The sequence below is a fragment of the Microtus ochrogaster genome, chromosome 24 (genome assembly GCF_000317375.1).
Source record: "Microtus ochrogaster isolate Prairie Vole_2 chromosome 24, MicOch1.0, whole genome shotgun sequence".
Lineage (NCBI taxonomy): Eukaryota > Metazoa > Chordata > Mammalia > Rodentia > Cricetidae > Microtus > Microtus ochrogaster.
In genome coordinates this window covers 8,989,510-9,013,316 of record NC_022024.1, presented here as the reverse complement: position 1 = coordinate 9,013,316, position 23,807 = coordinate 8,989,510, and the positions used below count along the sequence as shown (strand labels likewise).

At 57.5% G+C, this 23,807-nt stretch overlaps 1 protein-coding gene across 1 annotated transcript in view; it reads left to right on the top strand.

Annotated features, from left to right (window-relative positions):
• Positions 1–23,807, top strand: part of Lrp1 (LDL receptor related protein 1) — an 82,257-nt gene that overhangs the window by 55,371 nt on the left and 3,079 nt on the right. The window contains exons 39-82 of the mRNA XM_005358010.2: positions 222–373; positions 460–584; positions 784–1,161; positions 2,732–2,921; positions 6,028–6,232; positions 6,495–6,687; positions 7,398–7,523; positions 7,621–7,749; positions 7,885–8,004; positions 8,208–8,321; positions 8,970–9,119; positions 9,198–9,320; positions 9,534–9,650; positions 9,820–9,948; positions 10,230–10,352; positions 10,442–10,582; positions 10,663–10,853; positions 11,341–11,524; positions 11,662–11,747; positions 11,926–12,045; positions 12,467–12,654; positions 12,768–12,973; positions 13,434–13,622; positions 14,119–14,267; positions 14,603–14,696; positions 14,940–15,056; positions 15,239–15,358; positions 15,682–15,804; positions 15,935–16,060; positions 16,450–16,566; positions 17,159–17,265; positions 17,360–17,492; positions 18,224–18,343; positions 18,864–18,986; positions 19,239–19,379; positions 19,461–19,595; positions 19,670–19,789; positions 20,496–20,764; positions 21,690–21,868; positions 22,225–22,331; positions 22,578–22,694; positions 23,076–23,252; positions 23,355–23,495; positions 23,598–23,771. Of these exons, the coding sequence (XP_005358067.1) occupies positions 222–373; positions 460–584; positions 784–1,161; positions 2,732–2,921; positions 6,028–6,232; positions 6,495–6,687; positions 7,398–7,523; positions 7,621–7,749; positions 7,885–8,004; positions 8,208–8,321; positions 8,970–9,119; positions 9,198–9,320; positions 9,534–9,650; positions 9,820–9,948; positions 10,230–10,352; positions 10,442–10,582; positions 10,663–10,853; positions 11,341–11,524; positions 11,662–11,747; positions 11,926–12,045; positions 12,467–12,654; positions 12,768–12,973; positions 13,434–13,622; positions 14,119–14,267; positions 14,603–14,696; positions 14,940–15,056; positions 15,239–15,358; positions 15,682–15,804; positions 15,935–16,060; positions 16,450–16,566; positions 17,159–17,265; positions 17,360–17,492; positions 18,224–18,343; positions 18,864–18,986; positions 19,239–19,379; positions 19,461–19,595; positions 19,670–19,789; positions 20,496–20,764; positions 21,690–21,868; positions 22,225–22,331; positions 22,578–22,694; positions 23,076–23,252; positions 23,355–23,495; positions 23,598–23,771 (6,568 nt within the window). The remainder of the gene's footprint in view (positions 1–221; positions 374–459; positions 585–783; positions 1,162–2,731; positions 2,922–6,027; positions 6,233–6,494; positions 6,688–7,397; positions 7,524–7,620; positions 7,750–7,884; positions 8,005–8,207; positions 8,322–8,969; positions 9,120–9,197; positions 9,321–9,533; positions 9,651–9,819; positions 9,949–10,229; positions 10,353–10,441; positions 10,583–10,662; positions 10,854–11,340; positions 11,525–11,661; positions 11,748–11,925; positions 12,046–12,466; positions 12,655–12,767; positions 12,974–13,433; positions 13,623–14,118; positions 14,268–14,602; positions 14,697–14,939; positions 15,057–15,238; positions 15,359–15,681; positions 15,805–15,934; positions 16,061–16,449; positions 16,567–17,158; positions 17,266–17,359; positions 17,493–18,223; positions 18,344–18,863; positions 18,987–19,238; positions 19,380–19,460; positions 19,596–19,669; positions 19,790–20,495; positions 20,765–21,689; positions 21,869–22,224; positions 22,332–22,577; positions 22,695–23,075; positions 23,253–23,354; positions 23,496–23,597; positions 23,772–23,807) is intronic.

The window sequence follows — 23,807 nt, the reverse complement described above, 5'->3', positions numbered from 1 at the left end:
CAACCACTTGGTGGCTCACAACCATCTCTAATGAGATCTGGTGCCCCCTGCTGGCGTTCTGGTAGAATAATATACACAATAAATAAATACATCTTTTTAAAAAAGAAAGTATGGCGCAGAGTTGTAGCCCCACACATGGCGTACCCTTCCTGCTGCCTGAGATGCAGACACTGGCTGTGAGTTTAGGGCCCTGCGGTGAGGTGGGCCCTTCTGACCTGCAGGGTGGGAAGCTCTACTGGTGTGATGCCCGGATGGACAAGATTGAACGCATCGACCTGGAGACAGGCGAGAACCGCGAGGTTGTCCTGGCCAGCAATAACATGGACATGTTCTCGGTGTCCGTGTTTGAGGAATTCATCTACTGGAGTGACAGGTGAGCTCCGTGTCCGCTTCTGCTTTTCCCGCATGTCTTCCCTTTCTGGCTCGTTGGTACCCTACTCATGCCTTTCCTTTCTCCAGGACTCACGCCAATGGCTCCATCAAGCGCGGGTGCAAAGACAATGCCACGGACTCGGTGCCCCTGAGAACTGGCATCGGTGTGCAGCTCAAAGACATCAAGGTCTTCAACAGAGACAGACAGAAAGGTGAACAAGGACAGCCTGGTGTGGAGGAAGAGGGACTCGGAGAGCAGTCAGAGCCTCCAGGGCGGGAAAGAAAGACTGGATACTATATACCGTGCCTGAGCAGGGGTCTGCTGAAATCCCCCGCTGGGATCCCAGAGGTCAGAGGCACCAAAGACCCTTACCCTGTCCACTGTACTATTCTGATGCCCTCTGCCCCTAGGTACCAACGTGTGCGCGGTAGCCAATGGCGGGTGCCAGCAGCTCTGTCTGTACCGGGGCGGTGGACAGCGAGCCTGTGCCTGTGCCCACGGGATGCTGGCAGAAGATGGCGCCTCGTGCAGAGAGTACGCCGGCTACCTGCTCTACTCGGAGCGCACCATCCTCAAGAGCATCCACCTGTCGGATGAGCGCAACCTCAACGCCCCAGTGCAGCCCTTCGAGGACCCTGAGCACATGAAGAATGTCATTGCCCTGGCTTTTGACTACCGAGCGGGCACCTCCCCGGGCACCCCTAATCGCATCTTCTTCAGTGACATCCACTTCGGGAACATCCAGCAGATCAATGATGATGGCTCAGGGAGGACCACCATCGTGGAAAGTGAGCCGAGCCCCAGTCCTCCCCAGGCACCAACCAACCTCCCGCTGCTCTGAGTCCCACCTGCTGTATGGTCCTAAGGCAGTGGTTCTCAACCTATGAGCCAAAACTCCCCGGGGGGGGGGGTGTCAAATGACCCTTTCACAAGGGTCAAATGTCAGATATTTACATTACAATTCATAACTAGAAAGATTGTAGTTATGAAGTAGCAATGAAAGTGGTTTTGTGGTTGGGGTCACCAATCATGAAGAACTGTATTAAAGGGTCGCAGCATTAGGCAGGTTGAAAACCACTGTCCTAAGTGGCCAGGTCCACTGCCATTGTAGTAGCCTGCACATTTCCCCAGAAAGAGGCTCTTTCCTTGCTTGCATTGGCTTCATTCTGCCCCAGGATACACAATTCTGGCAGCAGACGTGGCCTAGGTGCAACTCTGGTCATGTAGCATTCAGTAGCTCCCGCGAGCATCCTACCCTGACCTCAGGAGTCAGGGTCTTAGAAGCATGTCCAGGAAGGCTGAGCTCAGCAGCCAGTGGCTCTTCCAGACAGTGCCAACCTCAGACTGTCACCAGGAAACAGCCTTTCGGCTCTTTTGCCCGGTCCTTTACCCCTTCTGTTTTCTCAGCTTCCGCGTCCAGCTGTCTGCTTGGGATATTTGGCCCATTTGCCCCTCCCGCCTTTTTACTTTCTGTGTTGCCACAGGTGGCTTTGGCTTGAACTTCTGATCCTTCTGCCTGTACCGTGCCCTGCCCCAGTGCCGGGGTCATTTGGGGTTATAAGTGTGCACTACCACGCCTTTCTGCTATGGCACTAGGACTTGAGCCTAGAGCCTTGTGCATCTAGGCAAGCACTGTGTCACCTGAGGATCCTTCCCAGTTCCCCTTTGGTCCCTCTCTTCATACAGGTCCATATAGACCATCTAGGCACAGAACTGGGTGCAGGTTACACAGCAGAAAAAGAACAGGCCTGTCCTTCAGAGTCCTGGGACATTTCTGCACAGTGTCCTGTCTGTCTAAAAATGGAGTGTCCGAGGGCTGGTGGAGCTCAGTGGAGGAGTACATGCTTACTGTGTACAGGACCTTGGATCTACCCCCAGCAGCTCAACTGGATACTCTTAATCTCAGCTCCATCAGGGGAGACTGGGAGCCAGCCCCTCCCTGCGTGTGGTTCATGTCACATTGTAGTCAGGCTCTGGCAGCCGCGCAGGCACACAGAGTGGCCGCTGAGCCTCCCCTGGAGGAGGAGGACACCACTGTGAGCTCTCTCTCTTTATATGCTCTACCCCGACTTTGTGTCGGCTTTACAAAATATTCCGGTTCAAGGCCTCTGGAAGTAGGAATCTTTCCAGTCTGGCCCTCGTAGGATTTAGTTACCTGAAATCTCCACACGTGGATAAGCAGGAACCCCAGCTCCCAAAGAGTGTGACAGGCAAGGTGTCAGGGCGCAGGGGAGGAGGAGGAAGGTGGGCCACGGGTCATGGCACAGGTGGTGATGTGGGAGAAGCTGAGGCAAATCAGACCAGAGGCCTCTAGCTACACTCCCACATCCCACAAGTCCTCTGCTCTGTTTCTCACAGATGTTGGCTCTGTGGAAGGCCTGGCCTATCACCGTGGCTGGGACACGCTGTACTGGACAAGCTACACAACATCCACCATCACCCGCCACACAGTGGACCAGACTCGCCCAGGGGCCTTCGAGAGGGAGACCGTTATCACCATGTCGGGAGATGACCATCCCAGGGCATTTGTGCTGGACGAGTGCCAGAAGTGAGCTACTGGGCCTCAGGGGTGGGAAGCGGTGGCAGGGGGCCTGTGTTTGTGGCAGGGGCAGGAGAGGCATGCTCCACCGTTGCTTGCTGTGTGGCCTCAGTGAGATACATAACCTCTCTGAGCTTCAGCTTCCTCCATTATCCAATGTGGAACAAGGATAATTGTTCAAATGCCAGAACCAAAGGGAAGGTTGAGGGCTGTAAGGGACGCTTCTGGCTTTGTGACCGTCGTCCATCACACGGCCACACTCTAACATTGAATAAGTACCTTGTGACTCTAGGGCTTGGCTCCAGCGAAGTTCACTGAGCCTGAGCATGTGGAAGCCCTAGCCCAGCAGAGGTCTCATCCATGAGCAGCCGGGGCAGTGACAGGTCTGTCCATGGTGACAGAAGGCAGCTGTGGGCACAAGGCTCAGGGTGGGAAGAGTAGGAAAGGAGCAGAACAGGAGGTCAGCAAGGGGACAGCAGAGTCTACTGCACTGGGCATGGCAGGCCTGAGCAGGGCAGGGGGCTGGCCCACCTGTCTCCAGCTTGTCCTGCCTTTCCTCATTTTGCTCGGTGGGCTGCCAGTGAGCCACACCCTCTCCATAACTGTCCTGGCTCATGCCTGAGCAACTTCCCTGGCCCGGATCAGCTGGAATCAGGTGTTTTCAAACAGCTTCGGTAGGGAACAAAGGGACCAACAAGCCCCAGAAGCAACCACATAGAATGGTAACTGTACCCCTCACTCCTCACCTTGGTGTAACTCCCGCCAGATCCCCGCCAGATCCAGCCCAGGAGACCCAGCACGAGGACCCTTGTTCCCTTCTGCCCTAGCTGTCTGAATATGGGGACACGAAGATTCCCTACCTTGCCCTTGGTGACCTCACCTGTCCGGGCTGGCCCTGGGGCCTCAGGGAGAGACTGAGGTCAGCTCAGTTTTCTGCCAGGCTAGAAGAGACACTCTCCTTGTTACCCACCAAGTTCCTCTCAGCTGAGCCCAGGAAAATGCCCTGCCCGTATCCCAGAGCCAGTGGTTTCTGAAAAACTAAAATACAAATGGATGAGGTGAGAAGAATGTTGAGGGAGAGGAGAGCGTGACGGTGCCAGTGGCCTGCCCTGACTGCAAGTCTAGGAGCGTGTCCACAGGAGGCAGCTGAGGGGTGATGGTGGACACGGATACCCATGGCACGTGATACCCCAGGAGAGTCATGAGATTGTCCTGGGGACCAGGTACGAGCCAGTGCATCAGGATAGAGGCTCAGACAGCCGTACTTCTGATCCCCGCTGGAGCAATGCTGGCTTTGGGAAGCATACAGCTGAACAGGTAGAGAGTCCACCATGATTCTAGCTGCCGGCTACTTACTCCAGGAGAGCCTCCCCTCCCCCATCACACTGTCCCACAAAGCATTGTTGCCAAACTTGTTTTTTTCAACACAGGGTTTCTCTGTAGCTTTGGAGCCTGTCCTGGAACTCCCTCTGTAGACCAGGCTGGCCCTGGATCACAGAGATCTGCCTGCCTCTGCCTCCCGAATGCTGGGGTTAAAGGCGTGCGCCACCACCGCCCAGCATGTTGCCAAACTCTTAACCCACAGTGCATCCTTTGTAAGCCAGTGTGATGCTCCACTGTGAGTGTGGTCTGCGCTGGATCTAAGGGTGTGGAAGCCACTGGCCAGACTGTACAAGTCCAGAAAGAACATTCAGGCTAGGCATAGTGACTCATGCCTATAATCCATCGTTGGGGGATAGAGGTGGAACAACGGAGTTGAGGGTCATTGAGCTACATAACTAGTTGAAGGTTAGCTTGGGATACACCAGGCCTTACCTAAAGGATGGAGGGGGGAAGGACAAGAGAGCATGCTCTTGCTGCTGGCCAGGACAGGCTGGATGGGTACCACCTTCGTCCATAAAGAGTTCTCTCACTAGCCGGGTGTAACCATGTCCTTGGGAGGTTAATCTTTGAATTCAAGATTAGCCTAGTCTACAGGGTGAGTTCCAAGACAGGTGGGGCTACACAGAGAAACCTGACTAAGAAGAGTCAAGTTTTGCTGTGATAGATTTGAGTCGGGAGAATAAGGAGGTGGAAGAGGATCGTTGTGTAGCTAGTGCTGGACTGCTTGCTGGCATGTGTATAATCCAAAGTTCAATCCCCAGCACCGCGTAGACCTGAGATGATAGTACATTCCTATAACCCCAGCACTTGGAAGGCGGAGGCAGGAGGATCAGAAGGTTAAAGGTCATCCTTGGCTACAAAGGGAGTTCAAGGCAGGCCAAGGTTGGAGACCCTGCGTGGAGAATAAACAGGTCGGAGCAGGGAGGGGCTGAGGCGTGGGTGGCCAGGGGCAGGTTCTGTTCTGAAGCAGCTTTTTACGTTCCTCGGCACATCCCACAGGAAGGGGGAAAGGGCTCACTGCCCCCGTTCAAGTGAGGGACTCTCAGGGACCAAGGCCCAGGGCTTGCCATCCACTGTAGGCTCTGAGGGCGATCATGTTACCGTTCTTGTGCTTGATGTCCCTGGGGTCCTCACCGCCACCCCACAAGCAGCAGGGCGTGGCTGGAAGTCAGACTCCACATCCACGAAGGCCCTAAAATTGTGGAGAAAGCAAATTTTGAGGGTATGACCCGTGTGTGCCTGAGACCAAGGAAACGCTCAACACTTAACAAGGACTTCCCGCTTCAGTTCAGAGAAAGCAGTTAGCCGTAGACTCACAGAAAAGTGTGACTGAGATGAATATATACTGTTAAATTCTGTAACCCTCTGTGAGGCAACAGTATCATCCCCACTAAACAGGAGAAAACTAAGGCACAGAGGGGTCAGGTAAATTGCCTAAGCTGGAAAGTGGTGGAGGCAGGACCAGGCCGGAGGCTGGGAGCCTGAGTCACTTGGCAACACAGCCTCCTGTCTCAGCAAATGCAGGTGGTCATTTCACGGACTACAGCACATCCCCATGGGCACACACCGGAGCAACTGAATGGTCGGTGGCTGGGCTCTTCTCAGCACCAAGGCTGTGTTGGCCTTTATGGCTGCCGGGTTGTGGAGCACATCCTAGGTTCTAGCTGGCTCTGAGGTTGGCCCATGTCCAGGCAGACCCTTGGTTCCTGATGCCTCTGCCCCCTCCCATCAGCCTGATGTTCTGGACCAATTGGAACGAGCTTCACCCAAGCATCATGAGGGCAGCCCTCTCCGGAGCCAACGTCCTGACCCTCATCGAGAAGGACATCCGCACGCCCAACGGCCTGGCCATTGACCACCGTGCGGAGAAGCTGTACTTCTCGGACGCCACCTTGGACAAGATCGAGCGGTGCGAGTACGACGGCTCCCACCGCTACGTGAGTCTGTGGGGACGTGAGGGGAAACCAAGTCAGAACAGCCGGGCTGGGCGATCTGAGACATGGCAGGGAAAGCTGGGAATGAAAACACCCGTCTGAGCTCTTACCTCTGCCCGTGGGGTTCTGACATCGCTTAGACAAGGGAGAAGGCAAGATGCATTTACGAATCCTTCCGACTCTGACTTCCCAGGCCCCACTGTCGGGTCAGTGTTGGTAAAGGGCCCTGAACCAAATGGGGATACTGGTGCTGCTGTCTCAACAGGTGATCCTAAAGTCAGAGCCTGTCCACCCCTTTGGGTTGGCTGTGTACGGGGAGCATATTTTCTGGACTGACTGGGTACGGCGGGCAGTGCAGCGGGCCAACAAGTACGTGGGCAGTGACATGAAGCTGCTGCGAGTGGACATCCCCCAGCAGCCCATGGGCATCATCGCTGTGGCCAACGACACCAACAGCTGTGAGTGGGGCCTGCCACTTGCTCTCCTGTCCTCTGTGCTTCCATACATGTGTGCACTAGTCTCTCAGGACTCCCGTTGTACAGATAAATATCCTTACATGCCTTTAACCTCCCATAAACTCCGAAAGCTCTAACACCCCTCCGCCCCAGCTCCCTCAAGACATCTGTTCACATGCATGGACTTGATATACTTGGGTCCATCTCATGCAAACTGCACACAAATACACATTCATATTGCTCATGCCTCAAGAGCCTCATCCCCATTCCTATCCCTGGAGATCCTGTCACGGGAATGCCTAGTAATTCCCTCCACCCAAGCTACCCACACCCCAAACCTGACCTCATGCCCACATGCCAGGTGCAGCCTGTGCCCACCCTCAGCCTGTACATAAACACGCATACCTACACCTGGTGCAGGTGACCTGCTGCACGTGTGTGTGTGTGTGTGTGTGTGTGTGTGTGTGTGTGTGTTTCACTAACAGATCCAAGGCTTTCCCTAGCCTTGTGCACACACCCTTGGCCACCACTGTACACTCATCTCAAAGCCCCCAGTGCCCACGTGCCTTACCACGTCAGCACCCACGCCAGGTCCTCCCCATTGCTGGGAACCTCTGTGGCCGCTGGGGTCGTGCAGAGCCCTGGAATGTTAGGTGGGCATCTTGGGAGTGTCCAGAGCAGGGACCGTTCTGCAGCTCGCGGTCTCCCCGCAGGCGAACTGTCCCCCTGCCGTATCAACAACGGAGGCTGCCAGGATCTGTGTCTGCTCACCCACCAAGGCCATGTCAACTGTTCCTGTAGAGGGGGCCGGATCCTCCAGGAGGACTTCACCTGCCGGGGTGAGGAAGCTAGCTGGGGCAGAGGCTGCTAGGGGACACTTCTTCCAAAGCTGGACTCGGGCTGGGCCCCAGCTCATGGAAACCTCTCTGTCCCCAGCTACGAACTCTTCTTGTCGGGCGCAAGATGAGTTTGAGTGTGCCAACGGGGAATGCATCAGCTTCAGCCTTACCTGTGACGGTGTCTCCCACTGCAAGGACAAGTCAGACGAGAAGCCCTCCTACTGCAGTAAGGAGCCTCTGCAGCCGCTCCTCCTCCCAGACCACGGCCCCCTAGGACCCTCTCCCCCAGTCCCCTGCCCCACGTGACCCAGCTCCATAGCCCCTTCCTGTACCTGCTTCGACCACACCTCCCCCCTTGCAGACTCACGCCGCTGCAAGAAGACTTTCCGCCAGTGCAACAATGGTCGCTGTGTCTCCAACATGCTGTGGTGCAACGGGGTGGATGACTGCGGGGACGGCTCCGATGAGATTCCCTGCAACAGTGAGTGGGTCGCTGCAAGCCCCAGCCTCCGACCTCGCCCACTTTAGGTCTCTGCCTCCACCCTGTCCTCACTCGGGCTAAGTATTTGTCCCCAGGCCCAAGATAGCTAGTTCAGGGCACTCCAAAGACTGGAGCTCTGTCCTGGGCCTTTGTGGCCCTCCAGAGGGACTCCGGCCTGATGGTACCCATGGGCCCTGTTCTAGAGACCGCCTGCGGCATGGGTGAGTTCCGCTGCCGGGACGGCTCCTGCATCGGGAACTCCAGTCGCTGCAACCAGTTTGTGGATTGTGAGGACGCCTCTGATGAGATGAACTGCAGTGAGTATCCTGCCTGTGTCTGCTCCATCCTCAGACCAGCTCTGTCCCTTGTCCCTCCTACCTCAGCTGGTCTGTGCTGTTTCCTCTCAGCCTTCCTGACCCCACATGGCAGCCCCTTGCCTTCTGGGCCCTGCCTGTCCGTCCTGCCCCTGGGACCCCTGGAGGTAGAGAATGAGCGGAGGGCACCAGACACGAAGTGCTTCTCACATGTTCTGACAGCAGAGGCACCAGGGGCCAGCAGCTGCTCCTGGAATGTGTTTTAGGGGGAACTGAGTATGACCCATGTAGGCTTTGAACAGACACCATGACAACTCTTCTAAAGGAAACATTTAACTGGGGTGGCTCACTACAGTTTCAGAGGTTCAGTCCATTATCCTCATGATGGGGGGCATGGCGGCATGCAGGCAGACATGGTGCTGGAGGAGCGGCTGAGAGTCCTGCATCTTGCAGGCAACAGAACAGACAGCTGAGACACTGGGTGGTATCCTGAACATAGGAAATCTCAAAGCCTGCCCCCATAATGCCACTCTTCCTCCAACAAGGCCACACCCACTCCAACAAAGCCACACCTACTCCATAGTGCCAGTCCCTGTGAGAGTATGGGGCCGATTACATTTAGACCTCCACACCCTCGCCTCCCCCTCCCAGGTGCCACCGACTGCAGCAGCTATTTCCGCCTGGGCGTGAAAGGCGTGCTCTTCCAGCCTTGCGAGCGAACATCCCTCTGCTACGCGCCCAGCTGGGTGTGCGATGGGGCCAACGACTGTGGAGATTACAGCGACGAGCGTGACTGCCCAGGTGACTGTGGCAGCGGGCAGCTGGGTGGATGGCGGGCCCAGGGCTCGCAGCGTCCTCACGCCTCCCTTCTGTTCCCAGGCGTGAAGCGTCCGCGGTGCCCGCTCAATTACTTTGCCTGCCCCAGTGGGCGGTGCATCCCCATGAGCTGGACCTGTGACAAGGAAGACGACTGTGAGCACGGCGAGGACGAGACCCACTGCAGTGAGTGGCCGAGTACCCCAGCGCCCCAGTGCGTGAAGACCCCACCCGGGTCCCACCTCAGTCTGTGTGCGAGTGCCCTCAAGCTCGAGAATAGGTCACCTCAGCTTCTGAGGAGCCTCTCAGGAAGGGACACCACAGGCACCTCTCCTGTCTTTCCCTGGCAGCTGCCTGCCGCCCCTCTTCTCATCTGACTACACTCTCCGACTATTCCAGACAAGTTCTGCTCAGAGGCCCAGTTCGAATGCCAGAACCACCGTTGCATCTCCAAGCAGTGGCTGTGTGACGGGAGTGACGACTGCGGGGACGGCTCCGATGAGGCGGCTCACTGCGGTGAGGAGCAGCCTGAACCAGATTCTGGGAGGTGCCCCCGGAAGAAATGCTCATCCTGTCCCCTATAGAATCCACACAAATCCACACATCAGCGGGGCATGTCATCACGGCTGCCCGCTAGACCCCGTCCTCTCCTGAGTCCATCTCTGTCTCCTTGCTCCTCACGCAGAAGGCAAGACTTGCGGCCCCTCCTCCTTCTCCTGTCCTGGCACCCACGTGTGCGTCCCTGAGCGCTGGCTCTGTGATGGAGACAGGGATTGCGCGGATGGCGCCGATGAGAGCATCTCAGCCGGATGCCGTGAGTGGGAGAGGCAACGAGGCGCGGGTGGGCAGCAGGCCTCACGGCCTTGCTTTGCAAATTGCTGGCGGATGAGGTCAAGGGTAGGAAAACTTCAGTGGGAGCCGCGCATTTTGTTAGTACGGATCTGTGACTTTAGCCCTGTGCCCAGACACCCTCCCCACCCCGCCCCATCCAGGGCTCCACCCCTTCTCCCTCTCACCTCCCAGGAACCCCAGGATGGGGTGGTGACCACCCACAGCTTGTAGAGAGGGCTGAGGGGGTTCTGCCTCTGTCCCCAGTGTACAATAGCACCTGTGACGACCGCGAATTCATGTGCCAGAACCGCCTATGCATTCCCAAGCATTTTGTGTGTGACCATGACCGGGACTGTGCGGACGGCTCTGACGAATCCCCCGAGTGCGGTGAGTCCTGCGCCTGGAGGGGGAGCCCTGCCTAGCTGTGCTTGCACCGTGCCCAGGGTAGCAGCCTCATCGTCCCCTCCCCGACACAGAGTACCCAACCTGCGGCCCCAACGAGTTCCGCTGCGCCAACGGGCGCTGCCTGAGCTCCCGCCAGTGGGAGTGCGACGGTGAGAATGACTGCCATGACCAAAGTGACGAGGCCCCCAAGAACCCGCACTGCACCAGCCCAGGTGAGCCTCGCGGCTGCTCCGGCCCCCTCCCCTCCTGTCCTCTTGTGAGCCCACTGACCTGTTCCCGCCGCCCTCCGCAGAGCATAAATGCAACGCCTCGTCGCAGTTCCTGTGCAGCAGTGGGCGCTGCGTGGCTGAGGCGCTGCTCTGCAACGGCCAGGATGACTGCGGGGACGGCTCCGACGAACGCGGGTGCCACGTCAACGAGTGTCTCAGCCGCAAGCTGAGTGGCTGCAGTCAGGACTGCGAGGACCTTAAGATCGGCTTTAAGGTACATCCTGAATGGATGGGACAGCGGCTCCATTCCCTCATTCAACCATCCATCAAGTTCTTATTGGGCACTCACTCTGCCTGGCAGTGTGCTGGGCTCTGGGGATGTCGCAGGGGCAGACAGAAGTCACTGTTAGAGTCTCCATCAGTGTGGGTTTGTTCATGGGTGAGATAAAGGCTAGGAGAGAAATGAGTGGGGTTGTCAAGCAGGCGACAGATGCGTAGCTCTGGAGTTCAAGGGGAGGCCCAGCCTGGAGGAAGAATTGTTCTCCTGGAGATGCTATTTAAATGTCCAAGGAAGAGAGAATATAGATGGCAAAGAGCCTTAGCCTGCGCTAAGCTACACTGAGGGACTGGGAGATGAGGGATGTGTGAGGAACACCACCAAGGTAGGAGGAAAGCTCTGGGCGACAGGTCGTCCCTGGTCTCCAGCAGGGGAAGCCCAGACCCCTGCTGTGTCCTCAAGCCCAGATTCCCTGTACCCACAGTGCCGCTGTCGCCCTGGCTTCCGGCTTAAAGACGACGGCAGGACCTGTGCCGATGTGGATGAGTGCAGCACCACCTTCCCCTGCAGCCAGCTCTGCATCAACACCCATGGCAGTTACAAGTGTCTGTGTGTGGAGGGCTACGCACCCCGTGGTGGCGACCCCCACAGCTGCAAAGCCGTGACTGGTGAGATACGGTTCAGGCAGCTGTGGGCAGGGAGGGGGTGGCAGGCAGGGAGAGGGCAGGGGCGTGGGATAATATAGCTGAAGGTAGACTAGACTGGAGGTACAAGGACATACCTGACCAGGACCCTCTGCCTACAGATGAGGAGCCATTCCTCATCTTCGCCAACCGGTACTACCTGCGCAGGCTCAACCTGGACGGCTCCAACTACACACTGCTTAAGCAGGTGCCGAAGCCCAAGCCTTTCTCACGTCTGTCAACTGCCCGGGCCCAGTACAGCCTCCCCAGTTCTTCCCACCTGGGCCCACGGTTGTCTCCTGTGCCCCTCCCTCCAGCCACATCCTCCCCCAGATGCACATGTGTCCCAGCAGCAGCTGACTTCCCTGTCCCCGTTCCACACGCAGGGCCTGAACAATGCTGTGGCTTTGGACTTTGACTACCGAGAGCAGATGATCTACTGGACTGACGTGACCACCCAGGGCAGCATGATCCGAAGGATGCACCTCAACGGCAGCAATGTGCAGGTGAGGAAGGGCTGCCCCTGGTCAGCTGACCTGCACCCAGGGGGCCCCACGGATGAGCCCCACAGCCCTCCCCACACAGCTCATGTCCCCATCAACACCGCTTCTCCCCGATCGCTGGGCCACACGAACACCCTGCCTGTTTTAGCTTCTCCCCCCAAACACAGAGTGCAAACACAAGGACCCTTCCTGCCTTCCCTCTGCTGTGCTGTGCGATTCTGTGTGCACTAGGTGTGTGCCGGTGTTCCCAGAGCCCCTGCTGACAATGACTTAGTCTCGGGCTCGGTACAGGACATTTTAGATCTGTCATCTTCCCAGCGAAGCCAGGAGCAGGAGCTGTGCTCCGTTTCACAGGAGGGAGAAGCCAGGCCCCAGAGAGCCGGAAGGTCCCACTCAGGCTTCTCCCTCACTGTGCCCCCTATAGGTGCTGCACCGGACGGGCCTTAGTAACCCAGATGGGCTGGCTGTGGACTGGGTGGGTGGCAACCTGTACTGGTGTGACAAAGGCAGAGACACCATTGAGGTGTCCAAGCTCAATGGAGCCTATCGAACAGTGCTGGTCAGCTCTGGCCTCCGTGAGCCTAGGGCTCTGGTGGTGGACGTGCAGAATGGGTAAGTAGCCAGGAGGGGCCGGGGGCACCCTGGGAAGCAAGCCCAGACTCCCTGCAGGCTTCTGGCGCCATGAATCTCTAGACTCTTGGGGTTCATTGCCCCCCACCTGCCAGGTACCTCTACTGGACGGACTGGGGTGACCACTCACTGATCGGTCGGATTGGCATGGACGGGTCTGGCCGCAGCGTCATTGTGGACACTAAGATCACGTGGCCCAACGGTTTGACCCTGGACTACGTCACAGAACGAATCTACTGGGCTGACGCCCGTGAAGACTACATCGAGTTTGCCAGCCTGGATGGCTCCAATCGTCACGTTGGTCCGTATGCCAGTGAGGCTGCCCAAAGCCAGCAGGCCTACCTGGGGGTCTAAAGTGATGGGACAAGAAGGCGTGGTGTACTGAAACCACAAGCCGGAGGTCTGGGGTTTCAAATACCCTGGTGTTTCTCTTGGACTGGGCCCGGTGCCAGGCCACAGTCCAGCTCCTTGTGGGGGAAGGGCCCAGGGTGATAGCCTGAGGGCTGGTCACAGGAGAACTATCTGAGGAACATCTGTGATCTGTACTTTCATGGAGGTGCTGTGTGTTCCTCTAGAGCAGCAGTGTGGCTGATAGACAGGCTGTCCCCATACAGCCTTAGGAAGCCATAGAGAGATCTGGAACTGGGGTTCATTCCCAACTCAGGGCTGTGATAGGAGTTCAGGAGGTCAGCAGGCGTGGAACCCAGTCTGTTCTTGGTGCTAACTACTGTCGTGTCTTTCCCTGCATTCCCCTGCCGCAGTGCTGAGCCAAGACATCCCACACATCTTCGCACTGACCCTATTTGAAGATTACGTCTACTGGACAGACTGGGAAACCAAGTCCATCAACCGGGCCCACAAGACCACGGGTGCCAACAAAACACTGCTCATCAGCACCCTGCACCGGCCCATGGACCTTCACGTCTTCCATGCTCTGCGCCAGCCAGATGGTAAGCAAGAGAATGCAGGGTGCAGGAGGCCCGGTTCTCAGCAGCACTCCTGTCACCCTGGCACTGACTGAGCATCCCTGCCAGGTGCCAGACTTACAGAGGCCATAGACAATATGGCCAGACCCTCAGCAGCTTCCAGCCACCCTGGGTTCTACACTGGGGTCTCCTGGCAGCCATGCCCTGAAGTTAGGGAGTCCAGAGAACAGTGTGGGCCAAGAGCGTCAGAGGAAACCCAGAAAGCAGACAGAGATCCTGGGGACTTCAGGTGTGAGGTCCAAGCCTGAGCTGATCCTGGGCCTTGGAAGACCCTTTCCTGTCTCTGGTCTCAGTCCCCTCATGAAAGCCGCAGGATCAAGACCTGCTGTGCTCCTAAGCAGGGAGGAGCAGACCAGACATCCTTTAGAAGGCCGGAAATCATTCCCAGCAGGACTCACCCTCCCAGTCAGAGGCCAGTGACCTCAGAGTCATGACCCTTCCACCTCATTCTCTCTGGCAGTGCCCAATCACCCCTGCAAAGTCAACAACGGTGGCTGTAGCAACCTGTGCCTGCTGTCCCCTGGGGGTGGTCACAAATGTGCCTGCCCCACCAACTTTTATCTGGGTGGTGATGGCCGTACCTGTGTGTCTAACTGCACAGCAAGCCAGGTAGGGTTCCCTTCAGACTCACAGTGTTCCATGCCTCAGTCCCCCTGCCTTCCTGCCAGTGTCCCCTCCGCCACTCTAATGCCCGCGCATCTGTCATTCCCACGCCAACACCTCCGCACCTTAGTGCTGACCTCACCCGTGTCCTGTGCTGTCCCCTACAGACATCCCCATCTGTCCTTCCTACATCCGTCACATCCCAACTGTCTGTCCAGCTCTACCTCCCCGCAAACGCTAACTCCACCGCTATTTCTCTGTAATATTTCTGCCCCTTGAAAGAAAAGCTTCTGAGTGCCCCATGCCCCCACCAACCCCATCTTGCCCCACCCGCCCTCCAGTTCGTGTGCAAGAACGACAAGTGCATCCCCTTCTGGTGGAAGTGTGACACGGAGGATGACTGCGGGGACCACTCGGATGAGCCTCCAGACTGTCGTGAGTGTGGGCGCAGGCGGCATGGGAGGCAGGAGGCTCCTCGCTGGCCGCCAGGGCCAGAAACTTCAGTGACTCATTTTCTCCCTTCCCTGCTCTTCCTTTTCATACGCGTGTGTGTGCGTGCATGTTCTTGTGTGTGTGTGTGAGTTCACACGTGTGTGTGGGTGCACATGCGTACCATCACGGGGCCATCTCACTGACCCACCACCTTCACTTTTGACACCGAGCCTTCCTTCTCGGCAGCCGAGTTCAAGTGCCGCCCAGGCCAGTTCCAGTGCTCAACCGGCATCTGCACCAACCCTGCCTTCATCTGTGACGGGGACAATGACTGCCAAGACAACAGTGACGAGGCCAATTGTGGTAAGGAGCGGCCCAGACGCCAGTCATTCCTTCCCCAGCGCAAGCAAGGAAACAAGAGCCTGCAGCAGCTTCTCTCTAGGCTGCATTTCTGCTGCTCCGGCTGCTCGGGCCCCGCCCAGCCCTCCCCCATGAAGGACACGGGGCCCCCACCTGCCCTGAGTCCTCCTCTTCTCCACTCCCAGACATTCACGTCTGCTTGCCCAGTCAGTTCAAGTGCACCAACACCAACCGCTGTATTCCTGGCATCTTCCGCTGCAACGGACAGGACAACTGTGGAGACGGGGAAGATGAACGAGACTGCCGTAAGCGCCAGGTTCAGGGACGTGGGCAGGGCACATTGGCACACGCTGTTGTTCCCTCTTGCTTCCCGTCGAGGTGCTAGTCAACTTTCCTGGAGTGGTGACAGGAGTCACATTGGGTGTCTCCTGGTTTGCTTATACAAGCACTGTGTTTGGTATGGACAGACAGCAGGTCCGGAAAAACAAATACCAGGCTGGGGATAAAGCATTCCTTCCTCCTGACCAAAACCAGGCAGGGCCAGGCTTTTGGAAGAGGGAGGACATGGTCACCGGGAACTGGGAGGAGGCATGAGGGTAGGGTCCTCATTCTCTCATCCCCCTTGCAGCCGAGGTAACCTGCGCCCCCAACCAGTTCCAGTGCTCCATCACCAAGCGCTGCATCCCCCGCGTCTGGGTCTGTGACAGGGACAATGACTGTGTGGATGGCAGTGACGAACCAGCCAACTGCAGTGAGTTGCCCGTCGCCCCGGCACCCACGTTCCCCTGCAGCACCTGTGACTCCGTTACCCCAGCGGGCACACACACCCCTCCCCTTGGCTCCCCGAGGAGACTCTCCTTACCCGTGCCCACGTCCTGCAGCCCAGATGACCTGCGGGGTCGATGAATTCCGCTGCAAGGACTCCGGCCGCTGCATTCCGGCACGCTGGAAGTGCGACGGCGAGGATGACTGCGGGGACGGCTCTGACGAGCCCAAGGAGGAGTGTGGTGAGCCCGCGCTTGTGGGGAGAAGGCGGCCTCAGGTTAGCGAGGGAGGAACAGAGTTTGGGGATAGACCTCTGGGCTGCCTGCTGGCCGGGTCTCAGTGTGGCTCCAGTGCAAGGCTCCTGTGGACGCTGTAGAGCTGACACATGGGCATAGGGCATACTGCAGCTTTCCCTGGCAGGCCCCACCACCTCTCAGTTCCTTGTTCCTCTCTCTAGCCACCCCTCAGGAGAGACTCGTGTTTACTGGCTCCCCTAATCAGCCGCCTTCCATAGATACCACTCGGGTATATACAGCAAGCGTGTCCCTGCCTGAGCCCCAGAGCCAGGCTCTCCTACCCCGCCTGCCAACCCCAGACCCGTCTCTGACTGCCCCGATACCCCCTCCCCCAGACGAGCGCACCTGTGAGCCGTACCAGTTCCGCTGCAAGAACAACCGCTGTGTGCCCGGCCGCTGGCAGTGTGACTATGACAACGATTGCGGGGACAACTCTGACGAGGAGAGCTGCAGTATGTCACCCTCCCTCTCCCGGGGCCTGTGCAGGGGGTGGCCCTCCCAGGGCAAGGGGGTCAGCAACCCCTCGGCTCCATCCACCCCACTCCATGCCGTGTATCTGAGCTCGTGCCCATTTCACCTCATCTCATGTTTCTCTCCATTTTCACACTGTCCTCTTGGGGTCGCAGAGGTAGGTGTCTCTGATGTGCCCCTGTTCCTGCCACCTCTGCCCCGGAACCTTGCCTGCCCCTGTGCTGTCCTTCTGCCCATCATCCTTAGCTGGCCTCTCCCCAGATCTGCTGCTTGTCCCAGTGGTCTTGCCCCTCCCCCCTACATGGTCTGTCCTAGGCCAGGACCAAGGGCCCTCACCCTCGCCCCGTGTCTGTTCCTAGTGTGAATAAGTGTGAATAAGTGTGAATACCGTCTTTGCCCACCGGTCTCATGAGGAGAGTCAGTTAGCTGCCTGGGTTTGGTTGAGTTGGTCGTGACATCAGTCAGCTGTGGCCTTCACAGACTTAGGAAAGAGCCTTGGACTTGGGTGTAGTATTGATTTCCCAGGGCTGGAGATGCCCTGTGCCCACCATGCTGGGTCCTGTCTTTCCCCAGCCCCTCGGCCCTGCTCCGAGAGTGAGTTCTCCTGTGCCAACGGCCGCTGCATCGCTGGGCGCTGGAAGTGCGATGGGGATCATGACTGTGCGGACGGCTCAGACGAGGTGAGCAGAGAGATCTCAAGGAAGCGGGTGGCCTCGGTAGAGCTAGGGCCGAACCCCAGGGCCCTGACCAGGCTGCTGGCTCCCGTCCCCACAGAAAGACTGCACCCCCCGCTGTGATATGGACCAGTTCCAGTGTAAGAGTGGCCACTGCATCCCCCTGCGCTGGCGCTGTGACGCGGATGCTGACTGCATGGATGGCAGTGACGAGGAAGCCTGTGGCACCGGGGGTGAGCCCCTCCGGCCTGGCCTCTCTGCCCCAACCCCCCAGGCCATGGTGTGGCCCAGTTCACTTCTATTTCCCTCATACACTGTTCCTGCCACAAACCTTTGTCGAGCATCTACTGAGAGCCAGGCACTGGCCTGAGTTGTGGGGGATGTAGCAATGGACAAGGCTCAGGCCCACTGGGTACATTTTTTTATGCAAGTTGTGCCCTAACCTGGCTAAGGGGCCAAGCTATGTAGAAATCCAGCAGGAACCTGGTCCGCCCAGTTGACTGTGGTTAGAGGCCAGACCCTACTTACCGTCTTTCCCCAGGGCAGGCAGTGAGTCAGGGTCTGCTCAGTAGCCTGAGGGAGCAGTGTTGGAGAAGCTGAGGGCTGGAGCAGGGGTTCCAACCAGAAAGGCAGCCTTCCTGGTTCTGCCTTGTAGGCTGAGGATCGCCACCTAAAGCCGGCACCTGCCACAGGCTACACTAGGCTCAGGTGTCCTCTCTTATCTATTCAAGAGTAGCATCCTGAACCCCTGTGGGCACATTCCTAAGTAGCCTCTCCTCCCAATACCAGAGGAAGCCGTTGACCCTCTGCCCGCTGGGCAGGAAATTAAGACACCTGAGTCAGGCTATGCTTCAGCTTTCCTGGAGACCCCTGGGCCTCAGCCCCACCTTAGAGGGGATTGACAGATCCGATCCTGCAGCCGCAGCCTGTGTTCATTTCTACCCCTCTGTTCACCTGCACCCAGTGAGGACCTGCCCCTTGGATGAATTTCAATGTAACAACACCTTGTGCAAGCCGCTGGCCTGGAAGTGCGACGGTGAGGACGACTGTGGGGACAACTCAGACGAGAACCCCGAGGAGTGCGGTAAGATGTAGGATGGGGGGCCCTGGAGAGATGGCTCAGTGGTTAAGAGCACTGACTGCTCTTCCAGAGGACCTGGGTTCAAGTCCTAGCACCCACGTGGCAGCTCACAACTGCCTGACTGCCTGTAACTCCAAGATCTGACATCCTGACAAGGACATACATGTAGCAAAATACCAATGCAAATAAAATTAAAAAATACGTAGGATGCCGGGCAATGGTGGCGCACGCCTTTAATCCCAGCACTCTGGAGACAGAAGCAGGCAGATCTCTGTGGGTTCGAGGCCAGCCTGGTCTACAAGAGCTAGTTCCGGGACAGGAACCAAAGCTACAGAGAAACCCTGTCTCGGAAAACCAAAAAAAAAAAAAAAAAAAAGATTTAGGATGGAGCAAGGTGGGGTTAGGGAATTGTCCAAGGCAAGGACAGTGTCAGGTAGGGACATGGCTCCCATACTCCCCAGTGGCCAACTGTCCCCTACCCCTCACCCCAAGTCTAACCCTGGCTGTTTCCTGGCTTCTCCAGCCCGCTTCGTGTGTCCTCCCAACCGGCCCTTCCGTTGCAAGAACGACCGCGTTTGCCTGTGGATTGGGCGCCAGTGTGATGGCACAGACAACTGTGGGGATGGGACAGATGAGGAAGACTGTGGTGAGCTGAGGGCAGTGAGGGGGGCTGCACCTGGGGCGCATGCTCCTGCGAGGCTGAAGACAGGGTCCTATCTGGGCTGCGGGAAGCCCTTGGGAAAGATATTGGAGGCCTCCTGGGGCCCCAAGTCTTCAGGGTTAGCACACCCAGCCTCAGCTTGAGGAGCAGCCGGGACACACCGTCGTTAGCCAGGTCTCTCTGGGAGGAGGGGTGGTGCAGTCAGTACCCAGAGCCTGAAGCTTCCTCCCTCTCCAGAGCCCCCCACGACCCAGAATCCCCACTGCAAAGACAAGAAGGAGTTCCTGTGCCGCAACCAGCGCTGCCTGTCATCCTCGCTGCGCTGTAACATGTTTGACGACTGTGGTGACGGCTCCGATGAAGAGGACTGCAGCATCGGTAGGGCCCGGCGTGAGCGCAGAGGGCTGGGTACCACGGGGCAGGGCTCGGGGGAGGAAATCCACCGTTTGTCTCCCACAGACCCCAAGCTGACCAGCTGCGCCACCAACGCTAGCATCTGCGGCGACGAGGCACGTTGTGTGCGCACCGAGAAAGCCGCCTATTGTGCCTGCCGCTCCGGCTTCCACACGGTGCCAGGCCAGCCCGGATGTCAGGGTAGGAAGCTGCATGGGAGACGGGCAGGAACCCCGGCTCCTAGACTCCCCCCTGACCCTCGATGTCACCCCCAGACATCAACGAGTGCCTGCGCTTCGGCACCTGTTCGCAGCTCTGCAACAACACAAAGGGTGGCCACCTCTGCAGCTGTGCCCGCAACTTCATGAAGACGCACAATACCTGCAAGGCTGAAGGTAACTGAGTCGGCGAAGGACAGGGCGGGTGGATGGAGCCAGTCCACGCGGGCATAGAAAATGGAGCTGGCCTGGAATGGAACTTCAGTGCTCAGGCGTGGCCCCCCCAGAGTCAAGGTGCACCAGACACCATCCTGAGCAAAGCATAGGAAAATTAGAGGCCACCGGCTGGGCTTCTGAAGCTCTCTGAGATGTGAGAGCCACACTCTCGCCTGGCGCACAACCCTCAGCCCTCCCTAGATTGAGGATACAGTTAGACTCAGCTCATGGGCCCACCTGCATAGTCCCCCGTGCTCTGACAACAAGGCATTGCTCCTTCCATGTGCCTGTGCTCACACACTGTACACGCACGTGGACGTGTATATACACACCGCCAAGAGGCTCTCATGCCATGACCACACGGCAGAATTCCTGGAACTGTCAGGTAGGGAGGTGGGTCGCGAGGGCAGATTTCTGAAGGATCTGGGCATTCTGTTATCTGGGGCACAGAGTCAAGTCCTCAGCCTGATATTGGATGCTCCAGAATCATCCCTTGTTTAAAACAATGGCTTGATTAGGCTAGAGGCGTCTGTAGAGTGCCAGGGTCTCGACTGGAGGTCATCTTTCCCCAGTACTTGGCCATGCGAGTCCCAAGATGGAACCCAGGCCCTGGGCTCTTGCCTCGACCGTTCAAGCCCCTCTGACAGGCGGTCTCTGACTCTGGCAGGCTCCGAGTACCAGGTCCTTTACATTGCTGATGACAATGAGATCCGCAGCCTGTTCCCCGGGCACCCCCACTCGGCCTATGAGCAGGCCTTCCAGGGCGACGAGAGCGTCAGAATAGACGCCATGGATGTTCACGTCAAGGCCGGCCGTGTCTACTGGACCAACTGGCACACGGGCACCATCTCCTACCGGAGCCTGCCACCGGCTGCACCTCCTACCACTTCCAACCGTCACCGGAGGCAGATCGACCGGGGAGTCACTCACCTCAATGTAAGTGCCCAGCCTGACAGATTTGAGCACGATGGCAGGGGCTGGCAGAGCCTAAGGCTAGAAGGCAGGAGCAGTCGAGATTGCCTGCTGAAGCACAGCTGATAGCCCAAGCAGTAAGGACTGTCACTAGTTGGCACCACGTGGCAGCATAGAACACCAGGACAGACTGACAGCATCAGAGCCCGCTCTGATTTCTGCTTGTCACCCCTCCATGTCACTATTGGCCACCTTGCTCAACTACTCGGGGCTTCACTTTGTCAATAAGATGATTAATACATAGCCTAGGCTTTTGCAGAGTTCAGTGGTAGGATGTGGGAAGCCGTAGGTTTGATCCCCGGCCACAGCAGTGAAAATATCTTACAGGCTTTTTTATCTATCTGGTTGTTTCTTTAGTGCTAGGACCTCACGTGTGCTATACTTCCAGCTTTATAGACCGCTTTGTTTCTTTATATGTTTAGAGAGAAAGTGCTTGCGTGTGTGTGTATGTACATTGCATGTACATGCCATGGAGTTATTTCTCTGCTTCTACCACTTGAGTCCCGGGGATTTGAACTCAGGTCATCAGGCTTGGCAGCGAGCACCTTCATCCACTGAGCCATCTCACTGCCCCCACCCCACCCTAAAGCCTTTTTAAAAAAAAAAAAAAGTGAGGATAAACTAGAAAAATGAAAATATGCCAGGAATGGTGGCTCATGCCTGTAATTCCAGCCGTATGAGTAGCAGAGGAAGGAAGATCAAAAGATAAGAGGTCGGCCTGGGCTACACAGTGAGTTCCCAATCAGCCTGAACTGATAGAGACCTGGAGACTGGTCGTAGTCGTGTTAGTCAGGGGTAACAGACAAGAGCAGGCTGGCAGACTCGGGGAGAGGGATAATGAACAGGAAGACAAAAAGGTGATGATCCCTGAATGTGTGACACCGCTTAGATTTCAGGGCTGAAGATGCCACGGGGGATTGCCATCGACTGGGTGGCCGGGAATGTGTACTGGACCGACTCTGGCCGAGACGTGATTGAGGTGGCGCAAATGAAGGGCGAGAACCGCAAGACACTCATCTCGGGCATGATTGATGAGCCCCATGCCATCGTGGTGGACCCACTGAGGGGGTGGGCAAGGGTCCTGGGGGGAGGTGTTTGGGCTGGTGTCATCCACAGGGGACAGAGACCTCAGGCTTCTAGGCTACTCCGGCCCTATTGAATGGCTCCCTTCTGATTGGCGGTCACATGCAGCCAAGATCTGGGCCCCCCTCCAGGGGCAGCTCTGCCCCTTTAGATGCTACTGGCTTAGCATATTGTAGTTAGAGCAGAGGACGTTAGCCTGGTGCTCTCCTGGATCTCAGTGTGAGGAGGACGGGCATCTTCCTCCGGCTGCCCGGCAGCACCCACACCGCGCCCAGTGCTGTTTCACTATGCTCTTTTCCTTGGCCCCAGAGACCAACACACTCTCCCTTCTCCCTCCTTAGTACCATGTACTGGTCAGACTGGGGGAACCATCCCAAGATTGAAACAGCTGCGATGGATGGGACCCTTCGAGAGACTCTCGTGCAGGACAACATTCAGTGGCCCACAGGTCCCTGGGGCAGGGGTAGGGTGTGGGAGGGGCAGGTTCTGGTCCCAGCTGCTTCAGAAGTCCCCCAAAGTTGAGGGCTGTGGAGCACACCATTTCCAACAGGTTGGGGCTAAAGGCCGTGGGTGACCGGGAGAGACCACGTGAGCAAGGTGGCGTTGCCCCGGACACCAGACAGAATCAGGTCTCTTCTCCGCACCCAGCCTGGCATGGCGGAGGCTGAGCCCTCATGACTTTCTCTCACCTCAGGCCTAGCTGTGGATTATCACAATGAGCGGCTCTACTGGGCAGATGCCAAACTATCGGTCATCGGCAGTATCCGGCTCAACGGCACTGACCCCATCGTGGCTGCTGACAGCAAGCGAGGTCAGGAGGGTGGCAGCGTGGTCCCTAACCCTGCCACCAGGCCTCCTACCCTTTCCACTGAGCCCAGAGACCTCGCTTCAGTACCTCCGTCCTTCAGTAGCCTGGGCCCCCACCCGTCCATTTGTTCATTCTTCCAGTATTAAGTTGTGTAAAGTCAGCAGGGGTAGAAGAACTTGGCACATGGGGGGAGAGAAAACTGAAGTCTCCTGTGACCCCTGAAGTCTTGGGATGAGGAGACCTTTTGCCAGCAGGGGGCAGGGATTGTTGGTTTGGATGTGTTAAGTTTGGAGGTGCCTAGGCTGACGAAGCCAGGTGTCTCAGACAGTGGGTCCAGGGTGTAGGCACCCATCTTGATGTACCTGACTCTTCTCTCTCCCCCAGGCCTAAGTCACCCCTTCAGTATCGATGTGTTTGAGGACTATATCTACGGTGTCACTTACATCAATAACCGTGTCTTCAAGATCCACAAGTTTGGACTCAGCCCCTTGGTCAACCTGACCGGGGGCCTGAGCCACGCCTCGGATGTGGTGCTTTACCATCAACACAAACAGCCGGAAGGTGTGGCGGGGAGGGGGTGTGGTGAGGAGGGGGTGTTGTAGGGCCACAGGGCTCAGGAGGAGCCCTGCTCAGCGTCCACCCCTTCCTTCCGCTCACCTGCAGTGACCAACCCCTGTGACCGCAAGAAGTGTGAGTGGCTCTGTCTGCTGAGCCCCAGTGGGCCTGTCTGTACCTGTCCCAATGGAAAGAGACTGGATAATGGCACCTGTGTGCCTGTGCCCTCTCCAACGCCCCCTCCAGATGGTATGCACACCCCTTTCTCGGGTACCCTAGGATCGTTCCCTGGAGCCTCTGGCTTCCCTTACCGTTGGTCCCATCCCTCTGGCCTGAGAGTTCTTCTCACAGCCCCTAGGCCTGGGACTTGCACCCTCCAGTGCTTCAATGGCGGAAGCTGTTTCCTCAATGCGCGAAGGCAGCCCAAGTGCCGCTGCCAGCCCCGCTACACAGGCGACAAGTGTGAGCTGGACCAGTGCTCAGAGTACTGTCAAAACGGAGGCACCTGTGCCGCTTCCCCCTCTGGTATGCCCCCAACAGGACTGGCCCTTCCCCATCCCG